The sequence below is a fragment of the Convolutriloba macropyga genome, chromosome 7 (assembly GCF_964194025.1).
Source record: "Convolutriloba macropyga chromosome 7, txConMacr16.3, whole genome shotgun sequence".
Taxonomy (NCBI): domain Eukaryota; kingdom Metazoa; phylum Xenacoelomorpha; order Acoela; family Convolutidae; genus Convolutriloba; species Convolutriloba macropyga.
In genome coordinates this window covers 34,432,236-34,449,105 of record NC_134474.1, presented here as the reverse complement: position 1 = coordinate 34,449,105, position 16,870 = coordinate 34,432,236, and the positions used below count along the sequence as shown (strand labels likewise).

Sequence of the window (16,870 nt, the reverse complement as noted above, 5' to 3'; positions counted from 1 at the left end):
ACAAATGTACAATTGGAGAAATTTAACGCTTCCCATGAATAGCCTATTGTTTCAACGGTTGTGACAGCGCTCTCTTGATTATTTTCATTTCCACTGTTATTTTTGTAGTGTTCTGACATATTATGGATACTGACACGTCTCAACTGCTGACAGGTGTAAATTAATCTTACTAATGAGTCGAGTTCATACGTTTTGATTTTAATCAATCTGTAATTGAATGAATTCAAAAATAGAGAGGTATTTTCGAGCTAGGTTTTTTTTGCTCTTTTTGTCGACCTGTTACCGAGTCGCATTATTGACAGATCTCATATGTTATCCAAAGAAGTACACGCTAATTTGCTTTGTTCAGTTTTTTTCTGATTCCGTTTTGTTTTTGTCGCAAGTGTTGTTTTTAAATATAGAGATCAAATTTTCGTCGTAAATATGGTTTGCTATTTTTTAGGTTTTATCTTTGTGTTGTCTAGTACTCTCATTAATGACACGTCTTATCGGCCCTCTAATCCAGCAGGTAGACAATTAAATCAAAACGGGGATGAGCGGGGTCGGAACATTACCGGGCAACGCACATTACCGAGCGTCTTTGATTGTTTTCGCTAACAAACATTGAGTTGGAACCCAAACCTAATAAAAGGACAGATCTAATTCTTGGCTGCAGATCACAAACCGAGTCATTCTGTAATAATGAGAACCAAATAAATGAATGTTTGTTAGTTTGACGCAAAATTCAACGGAAAATTATGTAAGATCTGCGCTTGCGAAATCATGCAAGATCTGAGCTCAAACGTAGATAAAAAAAAGATCAACGCATCATTCACTGCCAATCTAACATATCTTTGCTTTTTAAGCGTTCTCTGAAAGTTGTTAACTGAAAAACGTTTCAAATCGTCTGTTATCATTGGTTCCAATTTTTGGTTCTTGGAACTGTTTTCCTGCCGTGACCTTTCTCCTATTAGACACTGTTCGATATCTCTGAGGATTAGGTGCGCGACCCTAGACCGCTGTGACCACACCATTTCCCAGACTTTGCCCTCTGATCAGGCTGTCGTGCGACCCAAAGCACTCTGATAGGATCGTAGTGCGACACAATATTTCGCGCAATCACAGTGTGACCCAAAAAACCTCTGATCAGATCATCGTGCGACCCAATACCTTCTGATCAGACGACTATCGTGCGACCCAAATATTACATACGACTTTTGTGTGACCCAACATTTTGTGCAATTTTAGTGCGACTAACGCTCCCTTTGATCAAACCATACTCCAAACTTTGTTCTATGATCAGATCACTTGATAAATGTATAAACAAAAGGTTATTTTGAAGTTCCTGCAAGTTTTCTTTTGAGTCATCAAAAACAGTGGTACTAAAACTGCTGTCAATGAAGTATGGTCAGTCAGTTAATGCTCTGTCGTCAGATTTTGGGGCAAATCATGACAAGACTTTGGTTTCTGATCAGACCTCCGTGCGACCAATGTCCAGACCATTTCCCTGACTTTGCCCTCTGATCAGACCGTCGTCTGACCAATGTCCAGACCATTTCCCTGACTTTGCCCTCTGATCAGACCGTTGTGCAACCAATGAGCAGACCATTTCCCAGACTTTGTCGTCTGATCAGACCGTAGTGCGACTATTGTCTAGAGCATCATGCAACTCAAGCATTTCCCAGAACATGTAATTTGGGTCGCACCACGCCACCGGTGTGCGACCCAAATGGTCTGATCAGATCGGTCTAGGGTAGCGAACCTAAGCCTGGGCTTAAATACAACTGGATGAGCACAGTTGAGTATAGTTGATGGTTTTTGAAGTTTCCTTCAAGATGATATTTGAGTTGCTTCCGAATCGATCCGGTTAATGTTGTTGTGGTCGACCCTAGAAACTGATCAAACATTGACTCGTCATAAAGTGGAAACTACAATTAGACTATAAGCGACTGATCAGAGTTTTTTCCGTCAAATAATTTTATGAAGTATAATTTATCATCACACACTTAGAAAACCAAAGAGTAGACATGTGACTTCATCTTCTGAGTCTTAGGTTGGTGTGAAACCTTGATTTCTTCCTGACGTTAAAAGAAATGAGTACATTTATACAAGGAGGTTCGATAATGTGTATTTGCACATATCTTTTGGACCAAGTGAGATTTTCTGCTAATGGGGATTATTAGATAAAAAATGACAAACAAAAACTTTTCATAAATTTCTATTCAAAACCAAAATGAAAGTAGAAAATGTGACGTTTTTCAGTAATTTTGCATTCTAAAGATGAAAACGCATTAAAATTTAAATAGGTGTTTAAAGACTGCAGAAGAAGTGACTGTGAAAACTGTGAAAACTGTGAAAAGGCTCTGAAGCCATTATATGGAAAATATGTTATCAATATAATTAACAGAAACCCTCGTTTTTAGAGAGAAAAGGCAAAGGTTGAGACGATCGTGCAGCAAATTTTTTATTTAGGGCAGACGAGTATAGTTGAACCAAAAAATTGATTTCCAATGAAAAATTTTAACATTTATTGTTATTCTACGGTTAATCAAAAAAACTAGCCCAAAAACTAATTAAATATATTTAATTGCTGCAACTGAAGACCAAAAAATTCAGCCTAAGCTGAATTAAACTCTGCAATTTTTTATTTAAAATAATTTGGTGTCTTGATCTGAAAAATAAGACAGAGAAATAAAAAATTTCCAAACATTTTCGTGAAAATTGATATTGTGATTTTCTGAAGTTTTTCCAAAAAATGATCATAAAAAGCTTAGCATATACTTCATTATAGATCCTCTACTAATTGCGAAAAGAGATATACAAAACTCAAAACACAGTCCACAATCACCAACAGTTTCTGAAGCAAGTTTGCTAACAAAAATCAGTAAAAAATCAGCAGAGCTTCAACCACAAAAAAATCAAAAAGATCAGTTTATTGCCACTTTTTCTTCTAGCAGAATCCAAAAAATTGGCTACTTCAAAATATTAAACTGTGTCTACAATTGTATCATAATTTATTTACTAAATGGGCGGAAATAAAAAGTGATTTCTAGAGTTCTTTGTTGTTATTATAATAATCGCAATTGTAGTTAACATTTTAAGGCTGCATTCGAACACAAATCGTAAATTTAAAACAAACGTCATTTGAATTTCATTTCTCAACATAAAATTTAGTGTACCAACATTCTCCCAGTAGGAACTAGATGTGTCAAATTTTTCATGAACTCGAGAGAAATTATTGATTTTTCTTCTAGAATGTTCATTATGAGTTTTACAAAGACTATATTTAAATGTATGAATTGGATAAGAGCTCATATTGAGTGAAGCATTTAAGTTGTCGATCAGCCGGTTGATTTAAAACTGTTCGATTGTTTCTTTAACTGAAATTTATATGATAATATTTGTGCAGAAAAAATATCTTTTCTGTTTTTTATATTACCAATAATCATACTTAAAAACATTTTTATATTAATTAAAAGTCACAAATAACTCTAGAAAACCGTTGCTTTTTGAACGTTAGAACTAACACACTATCTCTTGATCATTATCTCTTGATATACAAACTCATGAAGTTATACCCTAAAGGCTGACCTGAAATTCTTATGGCTGATGTTGGGCTAATTTTAGACTCAGTTACGTAAATTACTTTTTAGCTTCAACATTTGTTTTTTAGGAGGAATTCGTTTGAATTTGAAGTTGCAAACTCCATTGTTGAACTTAGATACCATTAAAACTGAAATGAGTTACTTTCAAACGCAGAATTTAGGCTACGGATTTTTGTAGCCTGGATTCTGCGACTCTCAATTTTTCTGTTTTTGTGGATTTTGGTTACCAAATTCCCTTCACAATAGATTTCAAAATTAAAACAACTTTGCAAATTTCATGTATATCCCATGTATCAATATAGCAATGGGAAATTGAGTTACACGCTCGAACAAATTTGATCGAGGCAATTCAGGTCTGCTGTTGTGGTTTCATGTGAATAAAGAAAACTGAGCCGGAAAAAAAACATTTTCTTTGTAGTTGTTTTTAGTTGAATAAAATTTAGCTAAATTTTGACAAACTAATGAAACAATGGTTGTAAATAGGAGCCGTTTAAATTACAATTCAGAAAATGCCTTTTTTGTTTTATTCATTGACCATATATTAGTTTTAAAACTGCCTTTTATAACTAACAATAAAAGATTACAGTTGTTACAAGTATTAATTAGAGAAATTTTAAAATTCATAATGAAACAATTAACTTGTTGATTAAGTGTTTGATTTGATGGCTTCTGTTTCTGATAGGGTCCAAAATCATTGACCATATTTGCATATAATTTTTTAAATTTTTTATTTCTTCTGTGTTTTCTTATTATGTAAAAGTTAAAAATAACTTTTAGAGGAAATGGTTAACTTCAAATAGTAAATTAGATGTTAATTCGAAAATTTTTCAGCGGCTTTTGAGCTTTTAATAATGGCAGAGAAGGAAATTTGCTTTTCAGCAATTTTTTTACTGAAAAAAAAATTGCATTTTTTTTTGGCTGAATAGGCGCCCAAACGGTACTCTTTTGGCTGAATAGGCGCCAGAGCGGTACTCTTTTGGCTGAATAGGCGCCCAAGCGGTACAAATGATTTTGAAAACAGAAAGTCTCAAATGTTTTTTTTATAATTGTATATATAATGAAAACAATTACAATAATTATTGTCAGATAACAATCCCATTAATTAGCGTCATTAAAAACAAAAAATCAAAAAAAGCAAAAAAAAATTTTAAAAATTCCACGTCGAGAGAAAAAATGCAGGAACAAGCAAATAGAACTAATCTAGGTTCCAGTTTTGAAAAACTGCGAAAAACTGCTTACACTTAGACGCTCCAGGTCAATCTGCTAGAAAGTGAGCACTTCAAAAAATTTTGTATAATCTATTAAGATTCTTCCGCAAATTTTGTGACAGATTATTTGATAAATATAAACGAAAGATTTTGAAATAAGCTAAATTGAGGGAAAGTATAACAACAAAATTTGTCCATAAAAAAACCTGGTAGAACTGTATTTATTGGCCATTTTGTTAGTGATGGGTAACAGAGCGATTTCAACAGTTTCATGTGCAGGATACTTTCAAAAAATCAAACAAATGAGCTAAAATAGTATGGAAAATTCATAGATGATTCATCGAATATTTATAAGCTTCAAAAGTAAAGTTAATCATGTATCGCCAAAATCTCACGTAACAGTTTTAAGCCTCTATAAAATCTTGGCTACAGCAAAATTCTCCAATTAAAAAGTTTTATGCTTGACGACCTGTAACAACGATGTCATTTATATCTTCGTTCGTTGAAAACAACGATAGTCAAAAATTTGACAGAAGGAAAAACGAACGCGCTGTAGATACAGTTCCTCAAGTGAGTCGGCACCTTTAAATATCCCATTACGCCGCAAAGGTGTATCCAAATCGTCACGGGCAAATAAGCCCGAGCTGTGTCTCTATTGTTCGTTTTTCCTATGTTAATACATCGAAAATGCAACAATATTGCGAAAAATAGCTCTTTTAGCAAAAACAGGCAAAATTGAAGGGAATTGCCCAACCCGTGTTCGCAAAAGTGTCCAAATTTTAACCTAGAATTTAAGATGCAATCTTTATACATGTATTTATATTTCGAAAAAATGGCGAAAAATAAGATTCAAAGCTAGTCTCCTAATTTCGTTCATTTTATGTATCTGTTTTTCGCTTAATTTTTACAAAGGCGGAAATTTTGGGGTATCCCTCAGCGTCGGAATGCCATTTGAAAGGTTCGGTGTCACTAAGACCTTCTAGTACTGTGAATTTTTGATCATTTTAGTAACGAGAGGATTTGTTATCAAAATAATTGTTTACTTATTAAAAGTTTGTTTTCCTATCCACAAGGATCACTGTGCACAAGGATCACTCACAGTTTTCTGTTCCACTACTCATCAGTGTAGCCTTCATCCCATTTACCGCGTAGAGTATTTCACACTTAAATGCTCTATATTATACACTATTATCAATCTCAACTTGCATAAGGTTTCAAAAATTGACTGTGATCTGTGAAAACTTGTGCTAAAACTGCTTGTCTTGAAAAACTACTCTTTAATTATTTGTCAAAAAAGTAAAAGCAAACAGTATTTATTTGAAAGCTGACCAGGTTTAATTCTACATGTAAAGTTGTCGTCGGGTGTTAATTCGAAGAGGGAAATTGGCCAAATCTGTCTGTTTTAATTTCAGTAACAAGTATTTTCCTCCAACCAAGTCAAACAGTTGAATGCTATTATCAACATTTCATGTTTTGATGAGAAAACATGATATTAAAGTCTCCTCAAGAAAGATGCGTCCCAGGATCTCCGACCAATTCCTTAGAAGGGGAGAACTAGTCAGTCGAACTGTTTTGTTAGAGGTATACGCAGACAGCGTAGTGAAGCTGATATCCTTCACAAAGGGTAGTCGTCCATACCAAGGAACTTTGGTTTCCCTGGCTTCTTCTGAGCTGTGCATCTTTCATCCCTCTCGTCAGTCTGATCTCCTGGCTGCTTGTCGTTTCTCCATAAATCGGGATTCACTAAAAATGGCAAATTGTACATACACCTGTATTAAAAGTTATACATATTTATTATTCCAACTCCCAATGAAGTGGGCACTAGGATCTTTCTACCAACCGTACTGTTTTAGTTGAGCCATTTTTTGGGGAGGGATATCTTTTCCAGAGAAATACGAAAGTGGTACCATTGAAAAGCTCGCGAACAAGTGAATAGATTGCGGAAAAGATTTTTCCTATTTTAAATTTCCTGAAGAATTAATGAGGCCAAACTTTTGGTAATTCTTAACAATTTTGACCTTTTCACGCCTATTATATAATTTTGAGCTAAAAAAAGTTAACTAAGGTAAATTACCCCCAAACAAAAGAAAAAGCCGCTCAGTCACTTTTCGCCGTTTTGTTACCATAGGCGGAAAAATAAATTAATTTGAGTGCGAAAAAAGCAAGAAAAATATTCTTAAAAATCAATTAAAACGTATATTTGACTGTAAAATGAGTCTTTTACTGCGGGAATTATGATTATGTTAAGAATCAAGACTCATCCAAAGTAGATAGAATGGTTTTGGCGGTTTTAACCAAGCGGCGAACAGTCTAATATTTGTCTCCAATTAAATTGTTTCTGATACAAAATTATTCTGACATACAGTTTATAAGAAATTGGCATAATAAATTGCTGCAAACCTTAAAGAAAAGATTGATAGGCAATCTCAAAATTTATTGTAAGAGAAAATAAAATGTATTCCTTCGAAAAAAAAAACGTTCGGATCTGGCAAAACATCATTTCTTAACAGAACAGATAAACTTTTTTCTGACTATTCAATCTTTTTTGATGAGACCTACAAAACAGGGAAGCTTTTGGTAATCCTCTTTCCGTGGAAAACTATAAAGCAAAAAACAAAAGCAAATAAAAGCGGTTGTCGAAAATTCAAAATAAATAGATGCAGAAAAATTCAATTCTTTTAGTACTTCCTCATTTTCAGGCGTTTTCAATTGACTCCTTTGCTGCACGTTAAATTGTATTTTCTATAATAAAACACAACAGTGTCAGTTTGCTCGAAACTTGGTCAGAAGACACTGAATTTTATTAAAGAAGCAAAAACCGGTACATGAAATTTTTTACGAATTTTTGCCCGACAACTTCTACATTATTTAAGCTTATTATCCTGTTTGTTCCAGTTTTTGCATTTAATCAGCTATCTATCGTGTTGCATTGAAAAAGCATTTGTTATATGTCTTCATGCGTTTTCAGTTTTCTCAAAAAAACCTGACTTTGTTCGATAGTTGCATGTTTTATAGGCAGAAATGCTGATTTTAATCTCTTTTCATTTCTCTCCCTTTCAAATATGGAGAAAGGAAATGTTGTGACAATACGTTCAACGACGAACAATTGGAAGAAGACTTTAAATAATTTGAAATCTTATGAGGCTTTTGTTTAGAAAACAGTACAGCAATCATTCCTGAAACAGGCAACCAGGACGAGGGCAACTTTTAAATTTTACGATTGTCACATTGTTTTTCATTTGCAGGGTGGGATCATTATGCGCAAACGAAGAATTCCGATTATTTTTTGTCTGTAAAGAATTTATAAGATTAACTTAAATTGATCCCGGAATTTGTTATTAAAAATTTGGACAATAACCTCTTCTTCAAGAAAGAAATAAGTCAAGAAAGAAATATCTTTGCTGTAGTAAACGTCTCAGATGTGACTCGAAAGATAGCTCATAGTATAGTTAGATTTATTACCAGAGAAAAAATAAAACTTTTACCAGTATAAAACTTTGTAAAAGAGTAATAATAAACCTCATTGCAATTATTTTAGGATCAAAACACAATCAGAGTTAGATTATTGGGAAAGTTAGACTCTCCAGTCCATTTTTTGACAAGATCACAGTATTGAACGTGCAAACAGTCACTGTTTTTACACTAGTTGAGTACTGGAATGCTCTGGGTGGTGAATGGGTTTTAATACTTTGTCATTTTCGAGCCTTTTCAATTGACTCCTTTGCTGAACGTTGAATTCTGTTTTCTTTATTTTTAGTTAATAAAACACAATAGTGTCATTTCACTCGAAATTTTGTCGAAGATACCAAATTTGTTTAAGGAATGAACAAACAGTAAATAAAAATTCATAACAGTTTTTGCCCGACATATTCTGCATTATTTTAGCCTATTATCTTGTTTGCTCCAGCTTTCGCATTTAATCAACAATCAAGTTGCATTGGTAAAGCAATTGTTTAATGTCCTCATGCGTTTTCATTTTTCTCAAAAAGGCATGTTTATTTGATAGTTATATGTTTTACAGACAAATGTTGAAATGTTGTGATAACACGTTTAACGACGAACAATTGGATGTAGACTTTAAAGATTAAGAAATCAAATGGGGTTTTCATTAAAAAACAAAACAGCTATCCTTCCGGTACATATAGGTCATCAAATTAGTTCAAAGCTATTCATCAAAATGCATCTTACCCTGCATTTTTTGATTTTTCAAATTTAACTGTGTCTGACAACCAGGACCAGGGCAAATTTTAACTTTTATAATTGTCACACTGTTTATTATTTACAGGTTTAGATCATTATGCACAAATGAACAGTAGCCATTCTCTTCCATATAAATATATAAAGTTAACTTTACATGATCCCGCAATTTTTTATTGAATATTTAGTCATTAACGTTTTCGTCACAATAGCATCATAAGTTAAACGGTTCTGCTATTATATGTTTCTTTTAGTAAATTTCTCATAAGTGACGCAAAAGGTTGCTCATAGTAGAGTTGAATTTATTACCAGAGAAAAAAATTAACAGAATGACACTTTGTAAAAGAGTAGTAATAAAAACTCATTACAATTTTTTTAGGATCATAAAACAATCAGAGTAAAACGATTGTGAAAGTTAGACTCTCCAGTCCAATTTTCGACGCGATCAGAGAATGTAAAGCGTAAACATAAAATGTTTTTTACAATAACTGAGCACTGGAATGATCTGGGTGTTGACTGCATTTTAATACTTCGTCCTTTTCAAGAATTTTCAATTGACTCTTTTGCTGAACGTTGAATTGTGTTTTCTTTATCTTTAGTTAATAAAACGTAATAGTGTCAGTTCACTTGAAACCTGGTCGGAAGATTCTTAAATTGATCAAACATTCCATAAGATTTTTCGCCCGACAGCTTCTGCATTACTTTAGCTGATTATCATGTTTGCTCCTGTTTTTGCATTGAATCAAAAATCATGTTGCATTGGTAAAGCAATTGTTAAATGTCTTCGTGCGTTTTCAGTTTTCTCAAAATGCATGATTTTTTTTCGATAGTTACATGTTTATAGACCAAATTGCTGACTTTTAGTCTAATACACATTAATCTCTTTTCATTTCTCTCCTTTTAAAATATGGAGAGCGGAAATGTTGTGATAATATTCAACGACGAACAATTGGAAGTAGAATACAAAGAATTTGAAATCTTGAGAGGTTTTTTTTAAAGAAAACAAAACAGCAACCATTCCTGGAAACAGGCATGCCATCGATTTATTTTACAATTATTCATCAAAAATCCTAGGCTGCAAGTATTGATATAAGGTTAACTTTACTTGATCCGGCATTTTTTCATTGAAAATTTAGTCATTAACCATTTTGTCACAATAAAATCATAAGATAAACTGTTCTGTTAATATATGTGTCCTGTAGTAAATTTCTCAGAAGTGACGCAGAAGGTTGCTCGTACTACAGTTAAATTTATAACCAGAGTAATAAAAAATTGACCGGCATGAAAGTATGTACCAGAGTAATAATAAAAATTATTGTCCATGTTTTGACATGATCGGATAATGAAAAGTGTGAATTAGTCACTCTTTTTACACTGAATGAGTACTGGAATACTTTGAGTGTTGACTCCGGGTGATATCGTCCATAAGAGCATACTATAACGGTGAAAAAACTCAGCCAATAGAAAATTCTTCCAGTGAAAACATGCTAACCCATCGATGAGTTCTTCCCAGGTTCAGGCCTGAACTTATGAAGAGACCATGCTCAACCAAAAAATGCTATGAAAAGACTATGCTGGAATCAAACAGCCCATTTAAAGACTTTAGCAGGACCTAATCGTTCAGCTAGAATTTAGCTCGACCAAAATTTTTGATGCTGGACTTTAGCTCGACCCAAATATGATGCTCGACTTAACCTCGATTTAAAATGTTTACGCTGGACCCAACAAATTTACATTTGCACTGAATATTGGCTCTTGCTTATAACGTAGTCAATGGATTTTACCCTTCAAATTTTTCGATGTTTCCCATATTTTCTCGAAAAACGAACTGTGCTATTATAAATATATTTGAAAAAAGAAAATCACAATGAACAATTGAACTAAATCATAAAACACGAAATTCATTCCTGATGAGAAATCAATTTTTAGAGTTTTGTTAACTACTTGAATTCAGCCGACCAAAATCGCTATATTGGTTAATTGCGAAAACTAGTTTAACTTTAGAATTCAATATTTCTAAAGATTTTTTGGCGAAATTCCACGGGTTGTTCGAAGGTGGACTGCCTATTGTAACGTTAGTTTGGTGTTGCTGCTAGGTGCTACACATCTAGGAAAATATTTATTAAAAAGTTAACTGTCATTAATCCCATAAATTGCGATATTTGTCTCATGAAAAGACCATGCTCGACCAATTAAAAGACCAAGCTCGAGCTTAATGTGCTATGAAAAGACCATATCTGGACCCATGAAAAGACTTTACCTCGAATTTAATTAGGAGCTGGACCTTGTATTTATAGTCAATACTGGACCCCCCTACTAGAAGTATAAAGTCTTTTCATATGTCGAAGTCTAAACCTGGGTTGCGCTTATTAAACGAGTCTATTAAAATTCGTTAGTCTGTTAAAGGAAATATATATACTTGAGGTGGATGCTTGATGATTGACGAATGCATTATGATGCATTAAGGCTTATCGATAAAAAGTCGTGATAACTCTTACTTAACCATAGCCTCAGGTTGACCATAGCTTGAACAATGTTGGCTGCAATGATGGTACCACGCGAAAGTTTCAGACGAAAAAAAGTGGCCATAGTCACCAAAAAAGAGCGATTCTGCTCATAAAAGGAACAGTCTGAAATGTGGGAAGTAATATGAAAAAGGGCAGCTGAGAACAGGCCTAAGTCGCCCAATGCTCTACCGCTGCGATTACGCAGGAACCAAAATTATTATAATCTCTGAGGATTGTGAAAAATGCAATTGACGTTTTACAGCAATTGGACATCTTTAGGCTCTATAGCCTAGAACTTTTGCATTGAATGATTTTTTCTCGAGGGACTCAATTTTTACTATGAGTTTATAATTTGAAGTACTACTTTGTTTTTTTTACGAAAATCATATTGCCAAAACACATTGCGCCCGGCTTGATTAAATCACATGAACTGAAAAATACCCAACATCAAAATTATCTACCATGTGGCTTCTGATAAAAATTATTTCTGAATGAATAACTAATAGAGCCATCTTGTTTTTGATTTGGTAAACAGAAACAGCGCAGAAATTTCAATTTTGACCTTAGCTGAACTAACTGATTTATATTGAAAGAATGCCTATGGACTAAGGTAACCGACGAAATAGAGAGCCTACAGACAACTTTGCAATTAATTCACGATGCAAATACTGGCGAACTTTTGCGACTATAATGGTGACAGAACAAAATGCCCAATGTCATAATACCCAATGTGCCAAAATAGCCAATGTCAAAAAACTCAACGCAAAATTACCCAACGCCAAATTACCCTATTGCGACACTACCCTATTTATAATTTAAATTGTATAATCTTGAAATTAACGTATAATCCCACAATTAAGGTACCAGCCTACAATTAGGTACAAAATAACTATTTAGACGCAATTAAGGTAAACAAGACGTAAAATTATCACAGAACTTCAAATGTTCGAAAAAAATTGACGCGTCATTCTACTCTTTAAACTTAACCAAAAATAGACGCTAAACGAGCAAATTTACTTGTCGTACGTCCCAGCAGTTGGAGTTTCAAGAGAAGTCAAAACAAAGACTAGTACACATTGGAAATTCTCAAAATGGAGCTCCTATATATGTAAACTTAAGGCTATTACTACTGGAAAACAGTTACTATCAAAGAAAAACGAGCATAATCTTGAATATTTTCCCGGACAAGTACAAGCAAAACAGATACTTGGTCAAATGAAGGAGACTGCAAGAAGGGAACAAAATCCCGTCAACCTGCTACCAATCGGGTCCGATGTTGCAACGCAGCTGACTTTACAAACCAGATTTGCGATAAATCGGACACTAAAGTGCTAAAAAGCATCGAAAACTTACAGGAGGCACCAATTACAGACAGATATTTCGAAATGCCCGCCAAGTTTAAAGAATTCTGCCTTTATGACAAAACTGACAACAAGAGAATGCTGATTATTTTTGGAACACAAGAAAGTCTAGAGTCGCTGAAAACCAACAATGGGCTTTGGCTCCGTGATGGATCTTTCAAAATATCTCCCATCCAGTTTTGCCAATTATGCACATTTCATATTCAGTTTGAATGATTTTATCCACCTTGTTTTTTATGCTCTACTTAGCAACAAAAGATAGAACTCGTATCGGAAGTTTCTTGTATGCTTGAATCAACTCACCCACTTATATGCACAATTAGGTTTTACCAATTCGCATTTGAACATAAAATGAGCATTCTTTATCACAGGTAGCATCAAAGTGATTATTGTTATTATTCCAATTGGGTATATTGGCATTGGGTATTTTGGCATTGGATAGAATGGCATTGGGTATATTGTCAAGTAACTGACTATAATAAACTTCGTATATATTTAAATTGTAAAATTTATTTAATGAACTACTATGTTCTTGGAAATTGTTGTATGCATTTCCTTCTCCGCATCTTTTACATAAACTAATCGGGAATTATCAATTGGAGAAACGTTAAACTGAAGATAAAAAGAGCAAAATTTTGAAAAGGGATGTTAGCGGTTTCTAAAAGTTTTAAAGAGTGTTTGAAGATTCTCTTTGCAATGCAAGTAAATTAAATCAAACCTGTTTTTGCATTTTGTGTATCATTTTCCACTTTATTTTCATTAAAAAATCATCAAAATAGAGTTTGGGGATAAAAACTTTCTAGTTTTCAGGTGCGTTACACCTGACCGATTCCTTTTTTGTTTTTTGATCAAATTCATTGATATTCCGACAAAGATCCTGTTTTATGTCAAACTGTGAGAGCCGTCAGGATTACTCCAAGTTCAAAAGTAGTAGAAAGCTGGGATCTGTAAAAAAAAAGTGAAACCAACTTCTATTCTTTTACATCAATTTGAGTGAAGGAGCCCTGAGTTTATAAAAATTGAACTGTAAGATCTGCTGCATCAAATAGTTTCTATAAAAAACCCTTGTGATTTTTTCGCTGAAAACTTCTGTGAACAGTCAACAACTTTCACAGCAACAATCAAATTCATTTGCTGAATTCGCTTTTAGTCAAATATCATTCGGGCAAATTTTTCCATGTTTTTTGGGCAACTTTCGGTAATATAAAAATGCTTCGATATTTGTTAGCAGCTAATAGCCAATTAAATCATAGAAATTCTAAACTACTAATAATTTTCAAACGACAATTTTTTATACTAAGACTTGAACAACTTGATATGGTTGCAACGGTTGCTTGAGTATAGGGTTATAGAAGTTGACCAAGAGTTAACCTAGACTTTAACTAGGGTCCTCGACCGTGTAATTTAATTCAATATTTACCCCCCCCCCCCCCCCACCTGGAATTAATAGGTCTTTTCATAAATTCCAGGTCTCGACTATGGTTGCATGCAATCATTTTTGTTATATCAAGCGGCTACCAACAGTTGAGTCATTAAAAATTCTGGGATGAGACAATTCTGAACAATTGACTTTCTTAAGTCATATTAATTGATGATTTGCGAGATTTCTAATACCTACCGGGGAATTGTGACATATGGTATATAAAATGGAATCGACTCCTGTCTTTCCGGATGGCAGCATTTTCTGCACTTAGGGTTCCATTTGCATCTAGTGGCGCAAAAACACTCCTGAAGAATCCAAGCCAGAACCCTGCTTTTCCTCCCCTTGGAAGTCCCTCGTCAATTGCGAACTGAGCGATGTCCGCCAAGGAGTCTTTATCACCCATTATGACGGGGCCAGCTCTCAAGTGGATCTTCCTACATTCACTGACAGCCTCGCTATATGTCAGGAGACCTTTTGCAGGGTCAACCAGAGCGTAGCATCCGGGCAACCGAGAGTTGTAGATGTTCTTCATGCCAGAAACGCATGGAGTTTTAGAACCAGAAGCTCCTGCTGAGCTTATTGACATCAAAAACACGCTGAAAGTCAACACAAACATCTTCATGGAGATCCTTGTTGCCGCTACAACTCCAAGGATAGTTTTTAAATGATATGATTTTTCAGTACCACCCAAAATCTGGTGTGTGGATTTAGACAATATGCTGCGTCAAGTAATTAGCTGCTGTTAGCGACAGGTTTTAAGAGAACAATAATCAAAGGATTTTTCAAAACCATTGGAAAAAGGCGGTCACCGACAGATCGAGCGTCTTAACAACAAATTCGGCTTTTAACACTTGATCTATTGAAATATCATCTGCACCGCATTATTAAATTTGGAATCAAAAGTGTTCAATGAATGTTGACGTTCACATGTAATTAGAGAAGTCTGTGATTACCTCTAAAAGTTCAGAGAAGTTAAAAGTACAATTTTCAAAATCGTATATAAAAAATTTATTTTGTAAAATTTCAATTTATTTTAAAATCGTAATTTTCATATGTTTCAGAAACAAATTAGCTTGTACAACACATTTGATCGACATTCAAATTTTGTTTTCCATATAAAAAGTCTACTCCGATCAAATAAGCAGTCTTCCGAAATGAAAATGAAAATTTTCTCAAACTCAAAATCAACAGAGGATAAGGTTGTCGAGTACTCACAAGATGATGAACAATTTTTGCTTCCCAGAGTTAATTTTCACACTGTATGTAGACAATTTCAAGCTGTGCTACTCATAGTACAGTGCTTAAATTCGCATAATACTGCAAAAGTCATGAAAAGAACTAGAATTTACATCTTATCTGCAAAAAACTCACAATACAGGAGAAGGAATTGTATGTCAATTGTAGAAAGTTCCGGGTATTTTGGCGTGCAAATTGCTGCTAAATTAAACCTCTATGTACGCATAACAAAAACAGATACCACACTGATCAACTTTGACTCAATTTTTAAAGACTAGGGAAAGTATTCATCAGTTGATTAGAGCCTACAAAGTATGTGTCCGACCACTCGTTCAATATGGTGTTTCGGTCTACGAATCAGCAACTACAGAGAGGATGAAATGAATTGACTGTCATATAAATGGATTACTCAGAGTTAATTTTCAAAAAGAAATTTGATAGTATTTGGCATTATCGAGAAGAAAACCAAATCTATTCAGCGACCGAGTTAAATTTATATGCACCGGCAAAACTATTGATTTAAAAAATTTAAGGGAAAAATGCCGCTGAACCGGTAAATCACGTTATTGAAACTTCTGGGAAAACGTATTGTCAGCTAACCAAAAGTGCAAAAAAATTGCGATAGATAATAAGCTGTTTAACAAATTTTCAATTGAGGTTCGTGCAGCAAAAATACTTCATTGTCTACAATTTTTTTTACCCGTCGATATGGCAGGATTTAACTACCTTTACAGACAGACAAACCAAAACTTTTTGTGATAGTCTTCTGGATAGCTATGTTTTAGGAAATCATGAAATAATAGCAAAATGGTTTAATTAGCGTTAGTTAAATTTTCCAGCATTAGTTAATTGGCCCCATGGTGATCTCCATATTGTCAAATGATTATGTTGTGTAAATGAGTGATTAACTCATGATAATGTTGACTACAGAACACAATTTATTGATATTATCTTCTTTCCCAATATTGTTTTTGGAACCCCGATGATCTGTCAAACAGTGAGTTGTCCTGAGTAAATCAGAGTGGTAGTTACCAATTGGAAACCATTAATGACTCGCTTTTTTAGATCCAGTCAAGAGAATGTACATATTTTCCTTTTTGTCATTGAGTTTTAATGTTTTTGCCGAGCATAGAATAGGTTTTTCCATAACTTAAAATTTGATTCAAGAATTGAACTTAAGTTTTGATTCCATTCAATTTGAACCTCAGTTTGCTCAACTAGAATACTAAGTCAGACAACAGTACATCTAACAGCTCAGTCGCGAGTTGCAAAATGAGAGTTAAATAGTTGACATAGATTTGTCAGAACAAAACTCAAAACTATTTTTCAGCTGTAGGAACATAGAGCACAGAAG

At 34.0% G+C, this 16,870-nt stretch overlaps 2 protein-coding genes across 2 annotated transcripts in view; one reads left to right on the top strand and one right to left on the bottom strand.

Moving 5' to 3' along the window:
• Positions 1 to 16,870, top strand: part of LOC142342808 (synaptojanin-2-binding protein-like) — a 277,612-nt gene that overhangs the window by 4,899 nt on the left and 255,843 nt on the right. The window lies entirely within an intron of this gene.
• Positions 6,127 to 14,923, bottom strand: LOC142342225 (uncharacterized). Its single transcript, XM_075393483.1, has 2 exons — positions 14,476 to 14,923; positions 6,127 to 6,535 (listed from the first exon to the last, which is right to left on the bottom strand). Exons 1-2 carry the CDS (start codon positions 14,900 to 14,902, stop codon positions 6,408 to 6,410), a joined length of 555 nt encoding a protein of 184 aa, XP_075249598.1. The 5' UTR covers positions 14,903 to 14,923; the 3' UTR covers positions 6,127 to 6,407.

Excerpts from the sequence above, each read along its gene's own strand:
- LOC142342225 (XM_075393483.1), bottom strand. The coding sequence starts at position 14,902 with ATGAAGATGTTTGTGTTGACTTTCAGCGTGTTTTTGATGTCAATAAGC. Across the intron at positions 6,536-14,475 it reads CCATATGTCACAATTCCCCG|TGAATCCCGATTTATGGAGA; the intron begins GTAGGTATTAGA and ends TGCCATTTTTAG.